The sequence below is a fragment of the Brassica rapa genome, chromosome A08 (genome assembly GCF_000309985.2).
Source record: "Brassica rapa cultivar Chiifu-401-42 chromosome A08, CAAS_Brap_v3.01, whole genome shotgun sequence".
NCBI classification, from domain to species: domain Eukaryota; kingdom Viridiplantae; phylum Streptophyta; class Magnoliopsida; order Brassicales; family Brassicaceae; genus Brassica; species Brassica rapa.
The window spans coordinates 13056769-13080429 of NC_024802.2; the positions used below are offsets into that span (position 1 = coordinate 13056769).

Here is a 23661-nt window from a genome sequence, read left to right on the forward strand (position 1 = left end):
AAACACGCAGAGTGACCTAGCATAGTCGCTCCAGAAGGTCACTCCCGACGCGTTTTTTTGTGTCTCGACGCGTCAAAACGCGAGTGACTTGAGCTGGTCGCTCTGGCTGGTCGCTCTGGCTGGGAGTGACTTGAGGTAGTCGCTCTGGACTGGTCGCTCTGGCTGGGAGCGACCTCGGTAGATCGCTCTGAGAGGTCACTCTGCGATGCTCGACCAGGATGGATATGCCTCTAGTAAATTGATCATAACTCCTTCATTACATCTCCAAATGACTTGAAACCACTTCCATTAGAAAGCTAACTCAATTTGCTGTGTCTCCACAAAATCTTAGCAACAGAAGATTTCTCTAAAGGCTCCATCCATGCTCATCTTTCACCCCCTTTTGGATCACAATGCTCCCAAACATCTCAAATCACTCCATGGCACACTCCAGCACCTAATAAGGACAATGAATGCAAAATGCAACCTAGACATGGCTAAATCCTAATCTATATGATGAAAATGCTCATGGATGAATGGATAAAACAATGTAAATATGCAAGATATCAACTCCCTCAAACTTGTTCTTTTACTTGTCCACAAGTGAACTTTCTAGAACTCATAGGGAGAGAGGTTGAAGGTGGGAGCACATAGCCAAAAGAAACACAACTAGCACACTCTCTTATTACACTCTAGCTTCTCTAGGCCTATCTTAACTCTTTTTGTTCTTACACTCATCATCAAGCATCCACACATTCAAATCAACCAACTCTCACATTCATTAAGCATAAAACATCAGGTGAATTCTTGCAAATGGTCAGTTGGTCCAAGTTATTTGGTTGGGTAAGGGAAGGCTTTTATTCAAGTGATTCAAGAGGTTCAAAACATATGATCTTTAAGGTGGTTTACTCTCGAAACAAGTAGTCTTGACATTGCACATAATATATCTAAGAAAGGGATCAACTCATGCATACAATGCTCAATCTCCATTGTTCTACCCTTTTCCCAAACATACAATTACACAATCATTCCCAAATGTCAAACCTAACTCACATCTCTCACCAAAAGATCCTAATAACTTTAACTCCTTCTCTTTGAAATCTACAAGGGATTTTCTACAACCTCAAAATATTTCTTAGCTCCTAACAACTTTGCTAGCCCCCTTTTTCTTTCTTTTCTCCTTTTTTTTCTTTTCTTTTTCTTATTTTGTTTTTTTTTTCTTCTTTTTTTTAGGTGGGAGCCAAAACTTTCACTTAAACTTTAACTTGAGCTAGAGGTTTATCTACTTATCCCAATAAGATAATTCACTTAAACACAAAGAGTCATTTCTTTTCCTTTTTCATTGCTCCCAAATCATAATCACAACACTCACCCCCCACCTATAGCTAGACAATAGAGTGCCCAATCTAGCAAGAATGAAGATCAAGCATTGTCGTTCCCGATACTCTCAACATTATGCACATGTAAGACTTTCCGAAAAAGGCCTCACTCATCAAACAATGAAAGCTTAAAAGGAGGGAAGGGTTTTGGGAGTGGTCTACCACTAGAGTTTATCAAAATAAGATTGGCATAAAGGATGTGACAACTCAAGTGTGTATAGCCATGACTCAGTACACAAGGGACCATGAGCAAGAAGCATTAAGTTCGTTCAGTTCAAATAAGGTTGTAGTTGGCTTCAAAGACTGAGTTTCAGCAATCAACAAGTTTCAGGAAGAGTTTTCAAGGCTCGACACATACAAGTCTTTTTGAGAGGTGCAAAAGCTACTCAGGTGCAACCTAGTGTTCTTTACAAGGCATTTAAAATCATTGCTCCCAATGCAAGTGAATGCAACCTATATGCTCTAGACTCTCATAGAAATGCAAATGATGCAAACTAAATGATTGATTTTTTTTTTATATGCAAATAGGTATGCAATGCATGACTCAATGAAACAACATCAAAGCAAACATGATCAAATACTTGGTACCTCCCCCAAACTTGAGTTACACAGTCTCTGTGTTGTCAAGTAGAGAGAGAGATACCGAAAAGAAGACTAATATGCAAAAATAAAATGGTATATACAGGGGAGTGTGGTGGGTTACCTTCTATGGGGAATGAGTAGAGGGAGATGATCCCTCCTCGTCGTCCTCAGGTGGTAACTCTTCAAGGTGCTCATCAGCAGGAGTGTCCATCTCTTCAATGTAGAAGGCTTGCCCGAACACATTTGGTTTCCTCATTTTCCTCTTGATGTCAAAGTGGAGGATGTTCTCTTTACCCAAATGGAGATCAATCGTGCCTTCCTTCACATTAACAATAGCTCCTGCTGTAGCTAAGAATGGTCTTCCTAGAATCAATGGATCTTGAGCCTCCTCACCCATCTCAAGCACCACAAAATCTGTAGGTATCTCATACCTTCCAATCTTCACAGGGAGGTCCTCTAAGATGCCCACAGGATACTTCACTGAACGATCAGCTAACACCAGAGAGAGTCTACACTTCTTGTACTAAGTGAATCCAAGTTTCTTTGCAACAGACAAAGGCATCAAGCTGACACTAGCTCCCAAATCGCAGAGACTTTTCTCAAATACCATAGGTCCAAGAGCACAAGGTAGTGTGAAGCTTCCTGGATCCTCTAATTTCTCTGGAACATCAAGCCTCTGGATGATGGCATTGCACTCATGGGTAAGAATCATCATGCCTTCCATCTCCTTCTTCTTTGCAGCTACAACATATTTGAGGAACTTGCTGTATTGAGGAATCAACATGAAAGCATCGATGATGGGCATTGCAACCTGAGCTTCACTCATTCGCTTCTCAAACAGAGCCTTGTACTTCTCTAGCAGCTGCTTCTTGAATCTACCAGGGAATGGAAGTTTGGGTTCATAAGGAAGAGGAACAAAAGAACTTTCACTTGCTGGAGTAACAACCTCACCATCCTTTACTGTCTTCTTCTCTTCCCCAACCTTTCCTTTACCTTTGGCTTCCACTATCTTCTCCAAGATCTCGTCATTGATCTTCTCATCAACAATCACCACTTCATCATCTATGTTGATGGAAATCCCCTCACCTAGTTTCTCAGCATCCTTGGTGAGGGTTCTAGGAGGTAACTGCTTACCACTCCGAAGGGTGATAGCTTTGGCTTCCTTGGAATTTGGGTCAGATTTTCCAGGTAGAGATCCTTGCTGGCGATTCTGGTGAGTGTTCATGGAAGCAAACTGATTCTCTAAATTCTTGACTGTAGAAGCAAGGTGTGAGAATTTGTTGTTGAGCTCATTGTAGCTCCCATCAATCTTGGAATGAAGGTTCTTCAACTCATAACCAACATGCTTCTCACTTCTAGTCTGAGACTCCAAGATTTGTTTCAGTAAGGTATCAGTGCTGTTCTCTTGAGGAGCAGAAGAACCAGACAAGGGGTTTTGCTGAGGCTGATAGCTGCCTTGCTGGTTGTTTCTAGGCGGATAACCACTCTGTTGGTTGTTGGGATAGGATTTCTGTTGGTAGTTGTTGTACTGAAAATTGGGCTCCTTTTTGTACCAGCTACCATTGTTGTTGATGAAACACAACTCCTCTTGACCTTTCAAACCCTCAACCTCATTGACAGCAAGTGGATCTTCCTGATTGGAGTTACCAACAAACTTCAGCTGCTCTTGGGTTGCTTTTTCAGCAATGAGTAGGTCGATCTTGTCTTCCAAAGCTTTGATCTCTTTCCTCGTTTGCTTATCATCTGTTCTACTGCCTCTGTCGTGGTCTCCACTGTAGACTGCATCACTCTTTACCATGTTGTCAACCAGCTCTTCTGCATCCTCCTCAGTTCTCCCCAAGAAGAACCCATTGCTAGCTGTATCCAGTCTGGCTCTGTACTTAGGAAGAGCACCACGGTAGAATGTGCTCAGCAAGCTCTCCTTAGAAAAGCCATGGTGTGGGCATTGAGCTTGGTAGCCCTTGAATCTCTCCCAGGCTTCACTGAAGCTTCCAAGTTCTTCTGTTGAAAGCTGGAAATCTCGTTTCTCAGCTTAGCAGTTCTTGAAGTAGAGAAGAACTTCTCCAAGAATGCTTTCTTGCAGTCATCCCAAGTGGTGATGGAGTCACTGGGTAGAGACTTCTCCCACTGACGTGCCTTATCCCCCAAAGAGAAAGGGAATAGCTTGAGTTTTAAGGCATCTTCGGACACACCATTGGTTTTTGACAATCCACAGTAGCTGTCGAACCTGTCCAAGTGATCAAATGGATCCTCTAGAGCCAAGCCATGATACTTGTTGTTCTCAATCACATTGAGGAGTCCTGATTTGATCTCAAAGTTGTTGGCTGCTACAGCTGGTGCTCGGATTCCCAATCTATGACCATGAATGTTGGGGCGGTCATAAGTGCCAATGGGTCGAGCTGCTCGTTGTTGGTTTGGTGGAACGTTGTTAGCTCCATTGGCGGCAGCATCATCCTGAGGTATGTCTCCCATATCAGTATCCAATCTCTGCAAGTGAGCCTGTTGCTCTTCTTCTCTTCTCTTTCTAGCACACTCTCTCTCTAAAGCTCTAATGTCTGCAGCTCTTGGAACTAGGTTTGATGGACCCCTGCTCCTCAAGTTCATACACCTGTAGAGTAAAGGGAGGTGAAGAAAGAGAATCAGTAACAAAAGAAAATAAAAATGACTTAGTCTCAAGCAAGTGACTAAATCTCAATGTTTAAATCTACTCAGAATTTGGCAACGGCGCCAATTTGATGTTAGGAGTTTTCAAGACTCCTAAGACAAATGTTGTAGTATAAAAGATTGTCGAACCAGTTCTGAGGGATATCAAAGCACTGAGAATGCAAGTATTCACTTAATCTAAGTGCAACCAATGATTTAGATGGGTTTTAAACTACTACTAAACTAGAAAGCAATAACAGAATGATATTTTCTTGACTAAGGGAAAAGAGAACTCATGGGCATAGGGATTAGACCTTGGGTGATCAAGTATCGAACTAAGGATGGCAAATGATCAATCAAACTATCAACCTTAAGCCTAGACACAATTCTAAGCAAGCTCTATGTCTAGATGAATGCTCATTTGCTAACATATCTCAAACATCAAATGTCTTTGGTTGAATAATATGAAAGCAATCATTACTAACAAGTCTATTAGCTATCTTAGCATTTTTAACAACAAATGTCTTTGGCAAAGTATACTAAAAGCCTAGGAGAGTTGTCTCAGGCATTTCATCAAACACCTTTTGGGTGGGAAATGTTTATTGATCAACTTTTGAGTGGCCAACTCAGAAGATGCATTATGAATACTTTACTAGCAAGGAACAAGAATGATCTACACTAAAACATCCTAGAACTAACCTAATCACCCTTAATCTCCCTAACCCATGAATTCAAAAGGTGATTACTCACTAATCTCCATGATTCCTCTTAAACCCATATTGGATTTCAGATTAACCATGTAGAGAAATAGATAGAGATGTCAAACAGGTTTATCCATCCCGTTCCGTCCCGTACCGCAGCGGGTTAGTCGTCGAGCGGGTTACAGCGGGCCTGTCCCGCGCGGGCTGCGGTCTTCAAAATGCCGGCCCAAACCCGTACCGCAAAATATATAGGCCTTCGCGGACCGTCCCGCGGGACGCCTCCTTATCAAACCGCCTAATACAGTTTTTTTTCATTAATGCTCAAGTATAAGAGTTGTGTAAGAGAGTTGAAGAGAGCTCATTTAGCTTCACTAAAGACTTATCAAAATCAATGCCACAAAGCTCCGTTTGTGCTTGCGTTCTTGAGTTAAAAGTCTTCTTTTGTTATCAGCATAAGCTTTTGTTGAGTTTGAATCTGATTGAGTTGTTATCTTTGTAATAAGTTGGCTCAAGTGTTTTATGTCTTCATCAAACCATCTCTCTTTTTAATTATTTGGATTGCAAAGAAAATCGTGAATCACTTTACCAAATTACACAAGTGACGTGTTACACAACTAACTTTTCTCCTAAACAACGCCACTGTAACCAAATTTAATTTAAGAAAAACACCACTTCATAATACTAAAAACAAAACCAATCAACTTAAACAAGAAATATCACATTGTAATAAAGCAATTCATAGTTGTGTGTAATAAAAAAAGAAATTCAAAATCCCGCAGGTTAAGCCCATCCCGCTTTCGACCCGTCCCGCTTTTGACCCGTCCCGCTTTTGACCCGTCCCGCTTTGAACCCGTCCCGCGAGGCCCGCAATTTTGCGGGCTTACCAAATGGAGGCCCAATCCCGCCCCGCAGCAAGCCTTTACGGGACAGGCCCGCGGTCCAGGTCCTTGATTGCCATCCCTAGAAATAGATAAGAAATCAACAAGAACACAAGATGAAAGCAATGAAATCTGAATCAAAAAAGTTTTTTTACTAGTTCTTCTCTAGAAAAGAGATTATCTTCCTCAAAATGGCTTACAAAAGTACTTAACTTAGGTTTAAAAAGTGTAAAAACATCAAAAAAAAATGACCAAAAGGCCCCTGAAATAACATAAAAATCGTCCAAGCAAAACACGCAGAGTGACCTAGCATAGTCGCTCCAGAAGGTCACTCCCGACGCGTTTTTTTGTGTCTCGACGCGTCAAAACGCGAGTGACTTGAGCTGGTCGCTCTGGCTGGTCGCTCTGGCTGGTCGCTCTGGCTGGGAGTGACTTGAGGTAGTCGCTCTGGACTGGTCGCTCTGGCTGGGAGCGACCTCGGTAGGTCGCTCTGAGAGGTCACTCTGCGATGCTCGACCAAGATGGATATGCCTCTAGTAAATTGATCATAACTCCTTCATTACATCTCCAAATGACTTGAAACCACTTCCATTAGAAAGCTAACTCAATTTGCTGTGTCTCCACAAAATCTTAGCAACAGAAGATTTCTCTAAAAGCTCCATCCATGCTCATCTTTCACCCCCTTTTGGATCACAATGCTCCCAAACATCTCAAATCACTCCATGGCACACTCCAGCACCTAATAAGGACAATGAATGCAAAATGCAACCTAGACATGGCTAAATCCTAATCTATATGATGAAAATGCTCATTGATGAATGGATAAAACAATGTAAATATGCAAGATATCATCCACCCAAGAGTTTATGTACAAAGTGACGAAGGAGGCCTTTGTTCGGGGAAATTCGAATGCAAATGAAGTTGATATATATGACGATTTTTTCCCTTGGATTACTGTGTGGAAACGAGCTGGAAACCAGATGTGACCACACAGGTTCATTTCTTGGTAAAGACCTCAACATGTGCCCAATAAAAGCAAGTATTTTTCTATGTGTTTGCTTCAGGTTTCTCGTGGGATATGGAACTACAACCTCAATGTAGTCCACCATACGGCACACATGCAATATTCATTATGGTATTGCCACAAATATTATTTTCATATAATATTGTAATGTAATGAGATCATTAGGTTTGCTCCAATTCATAAGGAGATGATGAGGCTCCATCATGACCATTAATATAATAAAACTATAAAAATAAAAACATATTTTTTAAAAAATGAAAATTCTTATATATTGAATTGTTATCTGGAAATAATATTTTCTATTATAAAATTTAAAATGAAGATATAAAATAATTTATAATTAAATATTAATGAAAAATATTTGTATAAAGATATTTTAAAAAAATATTTTTAATATTAGAGTGTTGTTAAAATTTCACCACAATAATAAGCACACATATATATATATATATATATATATATTTTTTTCAATGGAAAACTTTTTCATATATAAATAAATTGACGTTAGATTTAAACTTTTTGAAAACATTAATAATAACTTATCATATTGGTTTTTAAAATAACAAAACATAAACTAATAATTATTAGTAAAAAGATTATAGTCGCATGTGGGACAAAACATTTAGTTAATTCAAATTCAAGACTGAATTCACTTTCTAGCTAGAATTCATGACAGATTTTACTTATACCACATTGAGCTGCTTAATTTTTTTATCAAAATATGTTTTTTTTAATACGTACTTTAGCTTGGACTCAAATCCCAGAAACATATGTTAAAACGTTAATGAATCCTTAATTTCATACCTCTAGTATTTAGTCCCAGAAGGGACATCCATGATTTTATTGTTTAAATAGATAGGTAAATAGTCTTCTAGAGATAGTTAATACAAGAACGATAAACACCATAGTAAAAATCTTGATTATGCTTATCCACCACTAAACCATAACTTTATGGCTCAAGGCTCTGTGCTATAAGTTTCTAACAAAACACACTATAGTCTCTCTGGTTCTAAAACAAACATCATAGTTTCTGATTTTTTGAAACTGCAATTCCTTGACGCAGAATGAATGAAACAAACAAAGCAACAAAAAGCCTTTGGCAAAAGAGATGAAAGTGTAGGAGAAGTGTGTTTTTAAAATTGAGGATTGCGCTTCATTTCTTCACTACTTGAAGCTGATGGGTTTAAGCCATACTCACCGGTTTGATATTCTTTACTCTCTAATGCTAACTTCCTGAATTTTTTCATGTCTGCACTGTACGATCTCGTGTCATACTCCGAGCTCCCGGTTCCAGGGCTCAAATGAGTGTTTTGTGCTGCTCTTCCTCCCTCGCTTAGATCCTCTATTGACATATCTCCTTCTAGTGCTCGTACAATCTTTACATGTTCCAAGATTCATAACCATGTCTCAGTTATCATCAAGATTGTGATTGCTAAACAAAAAAAGAATTAACAAGTTACCTGACTCATCTTAGGTCGTCTTCTTGCCGAGTGTCTGATGGCTGCAGCTGCACAAGAAGCCATTCTAGCCATCTCCTGTTGATCGTAGTTTGTCTCTAGACGCGGATCTGCTAACTGGCTGTAATCTCCATCTTGAGCTGCTTTCGAACACAGAGGCCTTGCCTGCACAACACAATGGTAACCTTAGTTTCTTTTGTTGGGGATTAAACAAGTAGACCGAAGAGCAGACCAGCTTACCCAATCTACCAAGCTGTCTTCCATTTCTCCGGTTAGATCCACTGGAGGTCGTCCGGTTATGAGCTCAAGAAGCATTACACCAAATGAGAAAACATCAGATTTGTCTGATAACTTTCCGCTTGACGCATACTCTGGAGCTAAGTATCTGAACCCAAAGCAAATGTTAAAAGACATACAAAACAGAGTGGAGACGTGCCCTACAAGCAAAAAGTCCAAAGCTATTTACCCAAAAGTCCCCATGACACGAGTGGAGACATGAGTGTAGTTGTCTTGAGATAGCTTAGCTAATCCAAAATCTGCAACCTGTGTATATAACATCAATACTGACTCGAAAGAAAAGATGAGAGGAATGAAAGTCATAGCAGTAAATATATATATACCTGAGTTTCAAAACTGAAATCAAGAAGAATATTTGCAGCTTTGATATCTCTATGGATGATGCGAGGATGACCTACCATTGATATAAGTATATAAAATGTTTAGTTTCTTAAAGAGAGCGAGGTAGAAACTAAATCATTCTCTTACAGTCTTCATGCAAATATGCAAGGCCTCTAGCTGATCCCAATGCAATCTTCACTCGTACATGCCAATCCAATACTGGACGACCTTTTCCTGAAGTTTCAATCATGTTATTGATAAAAGAGACATCATACATAAAAAGTGATGATTCAAGTAAATATTATGTAAGAATAATGTTACCATGAAGATGGAATTCAAGGGTGTTATTAGGTAAAAACTCGTAAACCAATAGCCTTTGACCACCAGAGATGCAATATCCAACAAGAGAGACGAGATGACGATGATGGACACGGCTAATGATCTCAACCTCTGCTTGAAACTCGCGTTCTCCTTGTCCACTTCCAAGTTTAAGACTCTTCACTGCAACTTCTTTGCCACTGGGCAAAACCCCTTTATGAACATACCCAAATCCACCTTGTCCTAGAAGATTAGACTGAGAGAAACCTTCTGTTGCAATGGACAGTTCATCGTAGGTGAAAGTGCTTTGGTTGTGACCAAGAGTCGCAGCTGGAGGCGACGGTGCGGTTGGACCGGCTAAGTTAGAGCTGTCGCTATGATCCATGTTCACTACATGGTCTTGAGGTGTTCCATTGTTGTAATAGCCACCATTACCTACATATGCAACAACAACTCCATTAGCTTCTTAAGTATAATCCTTTTGCACATACCAAGTTCGAGATGAAACTATGTGTGAATATAAGCTCACATTTCGAGAGTTTCAATGGGACATAAAAAAATATATACAACGGAGTTTTAAGTTGGAAGCCCATGAAACTTAACAAACGAGAATAAACCACTAGACTATAAAGGCTTAAACATTTGATTACCATTGGGAGCTCCAAAGGGAGTGTTGTTGTTGTAGTAATGCATGTGGTTGACTTGAGGAGCACGTTTCTCCTTCTTCTTCTTGTAGCAACAGATGCAAATAAACATTAGAAGCAGAAGCAGTAACCCTGCTCCTACAATGACTCCAATAATCAGTCCAAGGTTGGCTTGGTGCGGTTGTTCCCCTGGTGGTGATGACGTGTCTGAATCTCCACTATTCCGGGGAGGGCTTATAGACCGAGGCGGTGAAGGTGAGCCACCGTCACTGGACCTTCTGTTTCCAGACGGTGGAGACGGTGTGGAACCTTCTCTGTTGTTACTGTTGATTCTGTTACGGTCATCATTTTCAGAAGTTCCAGACGGTGTGGAACCTTCTCTGTTGTTACTGTTGATTCTGTTACGGTCATCATTTGCAACAGGAGAAGGAGGAGATGGTCTTTGTGGAGGAGGTGATTGCTTGGACGGTGCTTGAGGAGGTGCAGGTGGCGTTACAGGAGATGAGATTTGAGGAGAAGGTGGAGAAGGATTCTCTTGAGGTTTAGCTGGTGGATTAGGTACAGCTGGAGGAGATGTTGGCAATGATGGAGGAGGGGAGGTTTCCTGCGTCGGTGGTGCAGGCGGCGGTGAAGAAGCTGTTGGCGTTGGAGGAGGAGCAGAATCAGGAGACGGTGGAGATGAAGCAGGTGATGTTAACGGCGATGTGCCATTTGACAGAGAACCTGCATTAGGGGTTTCCGGGGCAGGAGGTGAATTCTCCGGAGAGTCTGCCATGATGAAGTCTTTGTTCTTTGGTGAAAGGTTTCTCAACGGTGGAGAAACCTTCTCCCCGGTGATCCTTGACTCATCAGCCTTGCGTTACAAGCAAAAACAATCGAAACTTAGAACTTGGAGATATTCAGAAGACTTGGTGAAGAGAAGAGAGAAGATTGTTGGAAAGAGAGGAATCCTGATGGTTTCTCTTTTTGGGTTTGGAGAAATGGCTTCGAAGGAGGAGAAGAGATTAAGGAACTATAATTAGAAGCAAAGGCTCTCTATCTTTCTCTCTACCATCTATGATCTATATTTGTTCTTTCTAGCCGTTTGAAGTTTGATGAAACGAACCGGTCTAGAAGGCCAACCAGTTTGAGATTAGAGATGATTTGAATACTAATTAACCGAATAGACAAAATTTAATCAAAACCGAACCAGAAAGTACGGTTAGCTCATTGGCGGGAGTTTGCAAACAGTAGACGAGAGAGACCGTGTTTAACCAAGAGAGGCTCCAACTTGGTTACACTAAGTATCTTATTATCAGAAAGTCTTTACCAACCATGATCCATAAAACATTCCCACCTTCTGCGGATTCATAATCATACATCTCTGCTCAACGTTACAACTCTTTAAAGTTCAAAGAACACATAAATAAAGTATCATTCACATATCTCCAAACTTCCATTGACAGTTACATTTAGCATTAATCGATGGGTCTAAAACCCCTAACGAACTTTGTCTTCTACATAAATCTCCAGAAAATAAACCAAGCTCCGCGAAAGGTGGGATGATGTACCTGGGCTTTACTAATAGAACATCAACAGCTACCACTCAATCTGAACATTATGATGTAGCACCACTAAACCGAAGAAACATTGTCTGAACCTTGAGGTGGACCTGAGCTTCCGCTCATTGCTGTTGCAGCTACATGTGAGCCAGGAACAGAGAATGGTGATGCACCTGGAGGCCTTGGCATTGGTGGCCGTGGAAATGACATACCCATGGGAGGTCTTTGAGCCACATTAGCAAGATTTGCAGCGGTTCTGTTTGTTGGTAATGATGCCTTTGAGGACATTGAAGGTGGGGCACCGAGTCTAGTTGCTATGATCTGCGCTCTTTCGTGGTATAGCCTTTGCCTTGACCTCTCCAATTGCTCTTTTACCCTCACTGTCAAGCTTTCAGCGTCGTTGAATATTGATAGTTTTGCTTCTAGTTTACGTAACTGCTTAGACGTAAAAAAACCCCCTCATTACCATGTTTAAACTCTGAACAATACTACACCAAAACAGAATCAAAGCTGCATACACTTAAACCATTTTTTTACCTGCTTCTCTATCAATGATCCAGAAAGTTGTCGGATATGATCTTCTTCTTGCTTTGCAAGATGCTTTGCCTTTACTGCTGCAGCTGAGAGAGCAGAGATAGCTGCGCGCTTAAGCTTATCAGTGTTATGTTTGTCTTTTGTCTCTTCAGAGACATCCTTCTCTTTCTTTGTATTTTCACCTGCAAACAATGTTTAAACAACAAACCAATAAGATATAAAAGAATCATGCAATGCAGGTCCAGTTTCAAATCTGTCCAAGAGATAGAGACAACCATCTGGTCCATTTTCCGGTACAGAAGGTGATGCAATGGCCTGCTGTGCAACAGACGTGTCTGGCATACTAAGAACATCCTTTGCATTCTTCTTAGCCTGTTCAATCTCCTCTCCTACTGTTTTGACCATATCTTGAGGATCCTTCTGTGACTGTGACATATCCTTCATCTCCACATCTTTTGATGCCTCTGGCTGAGAAGCATCTGGAGCTAACTGGGAGACAGTTGCTTGAGAGGCGTCTTTATTTTCACTAGAAAGCTTATTCCCATCCTTCAAAGGTTCTTGGAGCTCTTTCCCTGAACATTTATCCTGCGATGTACAAATTATATCCGCTGGTTCCTCTGATTTTTCAGTTGCCACTGAATTAGTAGATTTTTTTAGTCCTTTAGCATCTGGTTTCCTAGCAGATTTTTTAGTTCTGGAACCAGGTTGCTTTTCTTCAGAGACTGAATCCTGATTTTCTTTGCCTGAATCAGCTTCTGTCATTTCCCTGTCATTTGCATTCAAGGAGACACCTTCTGCTTTCTGGCTTTTTTCTTCTGGCTGTTCATCTTTATGGGCACTATCACCGTTCCCCACTGCATCCACACTGCAAATGTCTTGCTTGTTTTAGATTTACGATATAATAACCAATATCTTCAAAATACTGAGATATTCAAATAAACGTTAAACCTTTTTGATTCAGCTGAATCCTTCTTGTTGTCTAGTGGATCTTCGAGAACAAAACAATGTCTTGTGGCAAGCAGCAATCCAGAATTGCTTTTCAGAGAGTTTATGGAAGCCCGGGCTGAAGCAGTAGCAACGTCAGATCCCGCCAACCTCACCAGAAAAGCTGCCTGTAAAAAAAAGAACCTTGCAGGATCAGAAAGGAAAGAAGGTGCATTTATCAAAAAATCTCAGTCGCCGTTGCAGCAAATTTTATGTCTTACAACACAGCTTACCAGTCCCATGACAGGATTTCCTAAATCAGCAAAGGATAAAGAAGCTTCAGGTGTGATAGGATAACCAAGCTCTTCAAAAGCTTCAGTCAGAGCTTTCAAAGCAACGTTTTCATCAGCATCATCTTTACATCTTTCATCAGTGTCGGTTTCTACCTTCAGCGTTTTCTGCTCGGCTTCCACTTCACTAGTTTCTTCACTCGCATCTCCAGGTTTCGAAGATTCTGGAGGAACGTTTCCTTCATTGTCATCTTCTGTTTCTGGAGTTTTTTTCACAGTTTCAGCTTCTTTAACAGGATTCTTATTCTCTGTCTCTTCAGGAGCCTCTTTTTGGACAGATTTATCATCTTTAGACACAGCTGAATCTGTAGTGTCTTTTGTACTTGGAACTTTGTAGTCAAATTGATTAAGAAACGCATCCTCGATTGGCATTTGAAGAAAATGAAGCATACACTGAGCTTTTGTCTTTGTAGCAACATGCTCTGCAATCTCATTAAAATTTTCCTTGAAAATTTCTAAGCCTTCAAGGAGAAGAAGAGTCTCTTGATCAGTCCACTTCCCACTACCAACGCCAGGAGCCTCCGCAGAATCCATTAGTATAAAGTCGGAAGATGACATATCTGAGCTGAACTTGCCACTGTCAAAGCATTCCGTACACAAGTCAAAATCCGCCTGTCAAAAACCTCAATATTAGCATGTAAGTTTTTAAAAAACTATTTAAGAAAATAGGAGAAAGAATGAACATTGCTACAAACAATAAGATGGATAGTCCATGATCATAGTTAAATTGTGTTTTTCTTTCTATATCAGATATTCAAAGCCAAAGGGAACAGATGAAATGAAAATAAAGTAAAGAGACAAAACACCTGCGTAGGGCAGTGGTAGCGCTTGCGAGAGCAATCAGCTGAACAGGAGTTGCAGTGATATTCGACCGCTGGACCCTCTTGCTTCAGCAAGTCATCAGGCGCCACCGGATCTGGGAACAACCCTGATGGCGTAGCTTGTGCTGTGGGACGAGGCTTGTGAACAAGAGCAGGGGAAGCCTCATCTGTTTGAAACCGATATAAACTGTTAAGCAGAGACTCCTTATCCCCTAAATCATCATGATCGCCGGGAGTAGAACTAGCATCTGGTGATGATGGGAATGGGTGAAAATTGATTAAGCCCCAGTAGTCCAAGAACTCCATCACCTCTTGCTTTGCTTCCGAGTCTCCAACCTCGAGTTCTGATAAGTCTTTAACTTCTATCTGTGTGTTCGGATCTGAATGAAACTTCTTCATGATCCAATCCCGTATTTCCCTATACACCTCAGGAGTACGACCCTCCAACTTGCCGTTAAAGAAAGAGGGCAATGAGCGCTCTTCAAGCGGGTGAATTTTTTCCCATGAAAACCAACCTTCAAAAAGTTTCAGTACAGTAACCCATATTACACACTGTTCTTCTTTAAATCAAAACTATACTGATGAGAAGTTGTGAAGACTGAACCACAACAACAACGATATCGAATGACATGGTAGCTCAATGTTAATTCAAAATAAGGACTAAGAGCATCAATTAATCTCCTGGTGTTATTCAAATGAGATTCTACATGATTAGCATTCTCGTTCTACCTTATGAAAAATGCTGTAGTATCATTGGATACAGATACAATCCTAATAACACAAAAGAACACACTGTTTCAAATCTTGATAGACTAGATACTGAACATGACCTCTCTCAAAATCTAAATCACATAGCACAAGGACAAGGACAAATCTTCTTCCAACAAAAGCTATATATTCACATAAACCCAACTCTAAAGTCTCATCCTTTCCTGATGAAACCTAGAATTTACTTCGCCTACCATGGAAATTTTTCGTTTTTATCAAAGAAAAACAGTGAAGAAGAAGAAGAAGACGAACGAACCGCAATGATTAGGCACCACGTGTACATTACTCTCGCGAGATCTAACTGCTTCGAACTCAGCTTCGATCTTAGCCTCCCACTCACGGATCGCCGCTTTATCCCTCTCTTCCTCCTCCTCCTTCAACTTCTCCCCGTCCGTACCCACCACCCCCACCACCACCTCCGCCTTCACCCCAGCCGCGGACGGCATGCTGCTGGGCGCCTGTCGAGCTCGAGTCAAAGGCCCGCTGTGAACCGGAGAAAAGGAAGCAAGCATCGCCTTCTCGCGCTTCAACATCCTCTTCGCAGAAGCGGAATTGGAGGTCCCCAGAGCGTTCGCTTTGCGTTTCAAACGCCGCCGCATCGACGGCTCAGATGCCGGAGAGTCTCCAGCCAAAGCTAGGGTTCGTTTCTCATCCATCTCTCTCTCTCTCTCAAGTGTGTTGTTGGCTCTTTGCTACAACAACAACGAAACCATTTTCGAGGCTTTTAGCAGAAACGTTTGCTATTCCCAATCTCAATTTTGCTTCTTCCCCCTTCACTGTTCCTTTTGCATTTAACTTTGTTTTGGGGTTTTTTTGTAATTAAGTTTTATTTGGGTGCGGAATTAGCATATTGTAAGTTTTAAGGGGGAAAAAAAACGAAACATGTTGAAATTAGCGCGCCTGCAATCGGTTTACTTCGGTCTAAATCAATCACTCTCAGATTAGCCTTCCGGTTCGACAGGAATATGGAGTTTGCTAGAATTGAAATTCGGTTATACCATATTCTGGGGTTATTGAGGTTGATTTAAGAGAATCTTATTGAAAGAATTAAACTTTATATTGAACCAACCTCTACTATGTGGTTTATAGTCATTTAGAATAATAACTACATACTAGATTTTGATCCGGGCTTCAAAAACACAGGTTTTTCCGATTAAGAATATTGTTTGATATGAATTATTATTTTGGTTTTGATGTTTTGAAGTATATTATTAGTGTTACAAAAAAAAAAAAAAGAAGTATATTATTAAGTTATAAAGTGTTATTATATCGAAAAGGTAAAAGAGTTTTAGTTTAAAATTATATAATTTATCAAATAGTTTATTTTAGATTTTATATGTGTATTCTTATGTTACAACGTCATCGTTGCATTTTGTGTGTATTTTGTAAGAGTTATATTTGTTGAGTTGATGAGACAAAAAATTTACTTGGCAGATTTTGGACTAATCTAATAGTACTGGTTTGGATTTGCGTGTCTGAAAAAATGTTCAAGATTACGTAGTTTCATATTATTTGACAGTATTTCTCATTCAGTTATGTATTTCATAAATTTTTAAAATTTATATCATGAATTTTTAAAATTTATATGTTATTGGATTAAATATGTGTAGTCGTTATTCTAAAATCTATTATATAATAGGAGAGTTTCTCTCCTCCTGATGCGACACGTCAGCGGTTTGTGGGTCCCACTTTTTAAAAGTGTGAAAAAATGTCAAATATGTGGTTCGAACCCGGGTTATTAAGATATAAGCACCCACAACTATACCATTGCACTAAAGGATACTTTGTACATTGATGGTCGAAACTAATATATATTATAAAGGTCGGAAACTAATATTACATTGTTGACCCCACTTCTTTTTTTTTCCTAATTGATGGGTAACAAATGTACTTCGACAAAAAGTGGGCTTTGGGCTTATTAATTTTCTGTTTATTAGGCTTTGTATCTGCTCAAAGTGGTGATACGGACAAAGCTAAGAAGATTAGGGAAGCCGCCATCTTCACCATCTCCTTCGTCGCTTGCGATTTCCCTTCCGGCAATCAGCAATTATGGTCGATCTTTAAGGCTCTACGCACGTTTTGCGCCTACCAAACGCTTAGTTTCTCCTCTAACGCCTTCAGAGCTCTTATATATATAGAATCCCTCGAGGTAAAAGCTCCATCTTGTCTCGAACTTTTCTTTCTCAGTTTTTCGATCGCTTTACTTTCTCACATCTGTCACGAAAATGACTTATCCAGCTGCTACAGCCGCTTCAGCCGCCGTTACCTACTCTACCTTCAACTCTCTCCGCTTTGGAAGGTCCACTCAGTCCATTGTTAGTCGGCTCATCCGATTCTAGGATTCCAGAAACATTAACAAGAATGGAGAGTTTATGGGCATCACCATTCTCCTCCTTGATGAACTGGTGATGATTGTTTCTAACTTATTTTTTTATCACTTTAACTCTGCTTTGCTTATTCTTTGTTCATATATGAAACGTGTCTTTATCTTTTTGTTTTGGTTTTGTCTATGGGTTTTTTTATGAGCAACTAATGATTTTTCTCTGTTTTTCTTACAGGATTCTGTGATCTACGGTTTCATCCCTGCAATCTCCAAACAAAACAGGAAAACTGAATGAATTATGTTTTTAGCAACCGAATCTAAAAGAAATAAAAGACATCTCACTTAACAAATTAAAACTTTTTCTTTTGCAGATTCCGACGACAACGAAGCACCCGAGGACCAACGACAATGGAATTATTCGGAAGAAGCCTAACTGATGTAAGTAAACTCCTCTTCAATAACGCATTACACTATTATCGCTCCCCAATCTCACAAACTTAAGCTCTAATCATACCAGAGATCCCACAGGTGATGCTGTCCCGACGAAGGAGAAAAAAAAAAAAGATAACCTAACGTTTTTTTTTTCCAGTTTTTAAGTTCAAATCATGTTTTAGACATAGAGCCCAACATAATTTGAGCCCAAACATTTTAAACCCACAATTACTTTTTCATAATGAAAAAACGTCAACCTTCGTTTATGTTTTGTTAAACTACTTTAATCTTTATGATTTGTTAAACTATTTCACACAGGGGGCAGATCTCCTTAGAAGGGGAGCCACTCGCCACGATGCTTCCAGTTTCACCACTTTTGAAACTCTTATGAACCACAAAGCCAATATAAGAGCTCTGTTTCAATCCAACGGCTGGATTTTGTCACAGACCACCGCTAAGCCTGAAGAGGGAAGAGAAGTGGAGTGCTGCGTTTTGGAAGATGGTTACTTGGAGTTTACAAGATGAAGATGAAACCCGTGACGAGGAAGACGAGGAGAAGTGTTACTTGGAATATCCTAACGTTGAGGATGTAGACAATGTGTGATCTTAGCGATGAAGATTAGTGTAGCTTTAATATATGCTACTACGGTCCTTGAGCTCCCTAACAAGTACTAGCAAACAATGTGTATTTTGAAAAAATAAAATAATTTTGTAATGCAAGTAGTTTGAAACTTTGAGTATTTATTCAAACAACGGGTATATACAGAGTTGATAACTTGATATGGACCCCCAAATAAGTTGGTGTTGCGCTGTCACAATATCTGTCTTTTTAATTTCATATACCTGACGTAAGCTTCTTCATCTTCTCTATTTCCCTTTCCGTTGTTCCACGCTCTTTGTTTCATGTTTAGGCATTTTTTATATTCTCTATATTTTATCTTAATTATACTTTTTGAATTTGCCTTCCGTTTTGGGAGATGTCTCTAACTTGAGTTAATCGTCAAAAGCTAGGATAAATTTTGTTGTCTTATTTCCGATAAATTTTATTCTTTAATTTGCACAAATCTTAAACAACACCAACATCCCGTAAATCATACCGCCCCACCGATATCCAAAATAACCAGCCCCGCGCTTGCGCGGGGTCTCAGAACCTAGTACTATAGATGAGTGATATTTAATTTATTAGTTTCTTAGTTTTATTAAATGTAAGTATTTTTTTTTCAATTTTGTCAAACGCGTCACCAAAATTTTCCTACAAAGTTTGTTCTTTGTATGTACAAAACTTAACCATCTTGGCGCAACAAGTTTTCTAAATTGGTTCCTTTTAGTGTAGTTCGAACCTCTTCCCAATTCTGTACATGTGACAATGACCTCGATGAACCTTCATCTGCTGACTCTTTAGCTCACGTTTTGGGACCTTTAGAAACTCTGTAAGTCCAGTTTCTGCATCCAGACCAAAAATCATACACATAGAAAAGAACAATCACTGAGTTAACCTAATTCTAAAAGAAAATATTAATTTCTCTTTTGTTTTTGGTGATAAAACTAAAATTTCCTACTTTCTTGCATCTAAACAAAGTTGAAAGTTCTATGAGCTACTTAATTACAGCAGAGACATAGAATAGGATGGTACATACATGATCGCCACATGTGACTTAGCTACATCATGTTAATCTATCTGAAAATCAATTCCATATAAATTTTGTAAAATATAAACATAAATCTATCAGTGTTAGAAGGACCGTGGATGCTGTAAAATGACATAAGTAAAATAAATTTGAACTTCTGGTTACAACTTACACGTACGGTTTCCACCTAATTTATTGACACGAAAAACATTTAAAGTGTTGGGAATGCTCGGAATATTTAAATTAGTAGCATCTTAAAGATAGAATATTTTTGTCAATTCTAATTTAAAGATTAATTGGTGATGAGAAGTTCGAAAAGAAAAGGCTTATGGAAAATGGAGCATTCGAAATACAAAAGAAGAAATTCTCCAACCGCAAACAATCTTTTTACATCGTCGAGGAACAGTACTGAAGAAGTGAAAAACCATAGATAACACATAAGAAAAAATAAGCAATAAATCAGAACTTATAATGGTGCTTCTAAAAAGAACTTCTCTTGTGATCTTTCTTGGACTTCGAGAATCCTAACCCTAATCTCTCTCTCCACCAACCACTCGACCCTTTTGATTTGGTTCTAGGTGAATCATCGTCTTCTTCGTTGAGTTCTTCTCTCAAAGTTGGCATTCTCTTCGTCGTGTTGACTTCTTCCTTGAGAGGTAGGATCATGCCATCGCAAAAGATTTCATCTGCTGTGGTCATGGAGCAGTTCTTGATACCGAACTCAAAATCATCTGACGACACAGGTGCCTCCTTGTACTTGATTATTTCGTTCTTGGTCGCTGCGAAACCGCTGGAGAATGAGATTCTTGGCTCTGCATATCCACCTTGCTGATGATGTAGCTTCATGTTGGAACACTCCATTTTTATCTTCTCTCTTTATCTTTATTTGGTACGTTACTGTATTTGATGCACTCTGTATTGGTAAAAGGTGTGTATTTATATGAAACATCTTAGATTCATATAACTTGTTTTTTAGTGCAACATGATAGGGATTAATAATATCTTATTATCGTGTATGATGTCACATACACAAAGGGACGAATGTGTTGTCTCTTGGAGTTTAAAGATCTAAGATTAGATTCTTAATTGATTTTAGTTATCTTCAATAGTAACTTATAACCCATTTTAGGATCAACGGCGGGGAAAAGTTAATGCAAATAGTCTCTTGATACATAAGAAGGGCCATATATGATCACCAAAACAATACTATTTCTATGTAATTGTTGGAAGATGAAACCCTAGATTAACGCAAAGGGATGTTTTAAGCACATGTACGTTTTAATTTTATGCACATGCATTCTCAAAAAAAAAATCTCATGCCAAACTCAGTTATTTTATGCTTCTTATAAAAATGTGGATAAAATATAAATACTCTGTTGGCTTTCAAAGGTCTCCGAAGGTTGCACAAAAATTATTTGCTGAGAACATATAACGAATATTCTTATAGATTAATACTGCAGTATAAATTACAAATGTTAGTATTTGTAAATAACAATATTTTCAAAACTATGTTTGTTTAGAGTTAAAAAAAAATCAGTGATCTTTAGAATAAGTATGTGAGTGTTTAGTTTTAAAGAAAGAGCTGAACAAAAATAGTAATTCTCAGAAAATGGCTACTAATTTTTAGTAATGACATCTATAGATCATTTTTAAAATAATTTAGCCGATAAAAATGAGTAGAAAACTAGTAAAAAAATGAGTCGGTAGTCTATATAAAATTGGTCATCTTATCTCATGTCATTTTTAATGTATTTTTTGAAATTATGTTTAACGACTCTATTTTTGTAACGACTCTATTTATCCTGTTTATTTTGGTAGTACATTATATTTCTGGTGGAGTTAGCCATTTCTAGTCAAATGCTTAGTTACTCGTTTTCAAAAAGTATTTAGCTCACTTTAGAGTTTACATCGAATTTGACTACATAAGTTTGACATTGTTTTCATTGTGGTTTTGAAACCAATGTTTGACTTTGACACGAACTTTTGATTTTAACAATGTTTTTTTCACTTTGCTTTTATACCTCAATTTTAAGCGATGGTTTACACATTTTTTTGGACGTCATAAAAAAGTAACTATGCATTTGACTAGAAATGGCTAACTCCACGATCATAAAAAATAAACTCAGAGTAATTAACATCTAATTAATATTTTAGTAATACACATCTCAAAAAGATCCGTACATGTGAAAATGATAGCTGGTATCGGCTAGTTGCAGTATTGCACAGAGTAATTACTAATATGAGCCCCCACGCAACTCGGTTTCCGACACGTTAACATTAATTACACACAAACACACACTTCCCTGTTTAATCCTCTCCTCACTCCACCAGGCAACAACCAAGAAAACTCATGCAGAAAGAAAAGAATATAAGTACTATGAGTTTATGATGAACCGTACATTTCTTGTTGTACTTATTTATCAAGTACAATATTTTCCTATCTCGACATAAGTAAGACCTCCTATAAGTCTATAACTCTTAAAAGTGATAACGTAAATAGCTGGAAAGAAAAAGCATAATTTTATTTTTTTTTATTTTTTTATGCTGGAAAGAAAAAGCATAATTAACTAACTAGATATAGAAAAAAGTATACTTATATCTAAGTATCTACTCTTTTATAATTTTAATCTTATCTGACGTCTACTTGTGTATAGAGTTATGTATAGATGAGCGTGTGTCTCACCTATGGATGGTCTCCCATACAGTGAACCAAAGTTGTATCTTGCAGTTGTAGTTCACAAAATCTGAGAACGTTTTTGTCTACTTGCGATTTTTAAATTATGCAACAAACCGCATTATTATAAAGTACAAAAAAACAGAGGCTCGACGTACAAGGGCAGATCTTGGATTTAACTTGTTCTTGTGTCATATTTTAAAGTAAATAGAAAAGAAGAAGGGTCGGAGAACCTCTTTTGCTGCTTCGACGTTGGTTTCGTGCACTAAATCCAGCAGCGTAAGTTTAAGTAAATGTCGGTGTGTTCTTCTACAAAGCAAGTGATGATATGGCTCATGGTTTGCTGGATGGACAATCTGAAAATATCCAGCTTAATTTTGGGGAATATATATTTTTATTTATAAGAGAAATTAATCTGGAATAATCTTTTTATATTTCCCGTACTTAAAATCTTAGTATCCTCTGTCACAAGATATTTGGGGATCGATAATGTACTTGCAAATTCAATGCTTTTTGCTAAATAAGGATATTTAATGTTTAGAAAGCGTTGTGTACAATTTATATGAAATGTCTTTATATTGTTGGTTTGGTCGTTCGGACTGTACTTGTTGATGTTTTTTTTTTCCTTTTACTTAATGAGGTTGTTTTTAAGGTATTGAGTTTGACTTAATCTTCGTATATTTGATAATATATGTATCATGCATGTATACATGGGCGAAGCTAGGTATAAATTTGATTGGTGCATAAGCTATATAAACTGAATCAGTGGGTGCAGTAACAAGAGTTTCTAATACCTTTCTTATATTTACCGTACAACATAATAATTAAGAATGAAAACTAGTGGATTCGTAGGCACCCATTGTATTGGCGGTAGCTTCACCCCTGTATGTATAGTGTATTGTGAATATGTTGCTTTGGTACCATACTACCATATAGACTTGGATGGTTATTAGTGCATTTGCATAGTTGTTAACAGCATATGAACAACACTTTTAACATTTTTGGGATCGCGTCAAACCTCATACGTATCCTAAATTCCTAGTGATAAGAGTATATATTGATATTTTCTCAGTGTGTTTACATTTGCTTAGATTCATCTCTTCATAGCTAATTTATAACTTATAACTTTCCTGTGTTTTTGTATTGAGTATATATAGTTTTTCGTCATGTCAATAATAAAGCATATTGGAGCTCCTTTAGCTGAGTGGATAGAGCGCCTGTAAGCAGAAAGTCAAAGGTTCGACCCCCTTCCTGGTGCGTTTTCTTTTATGTTACTAAGTTATGAGGAGAGGAGGGTTTATCTTGAATAGACTTTTGACTTGCCCAATATTCCGGCGTTGTAAAACCCTAATCTCTCCCTGCTTCAGGCCACCGACTTTGACTTGTTTCCATTTTCACATTCCAAAACCACTCTTGTTTCTTGATCTTTTAAAAAAGATATGT

The 23661-nt window shown here is 38.6% G+C and overlaps 4 protein-coding genes and 1 non-coding gene across 5 annotated transcripts; 2 read left to right on the forward strand and 3 right to left on the reverse strand.

Moving 5' to 3' along the window:
* Window positions 1-3868: 3868 nt before the first annotated feature.
* LOC117127631 lies at window positions 3869-3974 on the forward strand. Its single transcript, XR_004450651.1, has one exon. It is a non-coding gene; the product is annotated as a small nucleolar RNA R71 (small nucleolar RNA).
* Window positions 3975-7593: 3619 nt separating this feature from the next.
* LOC103834413 (proline-rich receptor-like protein kinase PERK5) lies at window positions 7594-11240 on the reverse strand. Its single transcript, XM_033276895.1, has 8 exons — window positions 10230-11240; window positions 9583-10014; window positions 9409-9495; window positions 9264-9334; window positions 9110-9186; window positions 8884-9028; window positions 8647-8808; window positions 7594-8562 (listed from the first exon to the last, which is right to left on the reverse strand). Exons 1-8 carry the CDS (start codon window positions 10996-10998, stop codon window positions 8320-8322), a joined length of 1986 nt encoding a protein of 661 aa, XP_033132786.1. The 5' UTR covers window positions 10999-11240; the 3' UTR covers window positions 7594-8319.
* Window positions 11241-11536: 296 nt separating this feature from the next.
* On the reverse strand, window positions 11537-15946 carry LOC103834415 (SWI/SNF complex subunit SWI3D). Its single transcript, XM_009110484.3, has 7 exons — window positions 15418-15946; window positions 14379-14908; window positions 13516-14184; window positions 13247-13410; window positions 12574-13163; window positions 12302-12480; window positions 11537-12199 (listed from the first exon to the last, which is right to left on the reverse strand). Exons 1-7 carry the CDS (start codon window positions 15815-15817, stop codon window positions 11837-11839), a joined length of 2895 nt encoding a protein of 964 aa, XP_009108732.1. The 5' UTR covers window positions 15818-15946; the 3' UTR covers window positions 11537-11836.
* Window positions 15947-16993: 1047 nt separating this feature from the next.
* On the forward strand, window positions 16994-18649 carry LOC117127244. Its single transcript, XM_033276897.1, has 3 exons — window positions 16994-17310; window positions 17400-17566; window positions 17720-18649. Exons 1-3 carry the CDS (start codon window positions 17047-17049, stop codon window positions 17727-17729), a joined length of 441 nt encoding a protein of 146 aa, XP_033132788.1. The 5' UTR covers window positions 16994-17046; the 3' UTR covers window positions 17730-18649.
* On the reverse strand, window positions 17581-23434 carry LOC103834416. The gene has a single exon (XM_033276898.1). The coding sequence runs from the start codon at window positions 20403-20405 to the stop codon at window positions 20025-20027; it is 381 nt and encodes a 126-aa protein (XP_033132789.1). The 5' UTR covers window positions 20406-23434; the 3' UTR covers window positions 17581-20024.
* Between the last annotated feature and the right edge of the window lie 227 nt (window positions 23435-23661).

Coding starts and splice junctions, on each gene's coding strand:
- LOC103834413 (XM_033276895.1), bottom strand. CDS start 10,998: ATGGCAGACTCTCCGGAGAATTCACCTCCTGCCCCGGAAACCCCTAAT. Junction 9,496..9,582: donor CCTTGAATTCCATCTTCATG/GTAACATTATTC, acceptor TTGAAACTTCAG/GAAAAGGTCGTCCAGTATTG. Junction 8,809..8,883: donor AAGACAGCTTGGTAGATTGG/GTAAGCTGGTCT, acceptor TGTGTTGTGCAG/GCAAGGCCTCTGTGTTCGAA.
- LOC103834415 (XM_009110484.3), bottom strand. CDS start 15,817: ATGGATGAGAAACGAACCCTAGCTTTGGCTGGAGACTCTCCGGCATCT. Junction 14,909..15,417: donor CGTGGTGCCTAATCATTGCG/GTTCGTTCGTCT, acceptor AACTTTTTGAAG/GTTGGTTTTCATGGGAAAAA. Junction 12,200..12,301: donor GATCATTGATAGAGAAGCAG/GTAAAAAAATGG, acceptor ACGTCTAAGCAG/TTACGTAAACTAGAAGCAAA.
- LOC117127244 (XM_033276897.1), top strand. CDS start 17,047: ATGTACTTCGACAAAAAGTGGGCTTTGGGCTTATTAATTTTCTGTTTA. Junction 17,311..17,399: donor TATATATAGAATCCCTCGAG/GTAAAAGCTCCA, acceptor TGACTTATCCAG/CTGCTACAGCCGCTTCAGCC.
- LOC103834416 (XM_033276898.1), bottom strand. CDS start 20,405: ATGGAGTGTTCCAACATGAAGCTACATCATCAGCAAGGTGGATATGCA.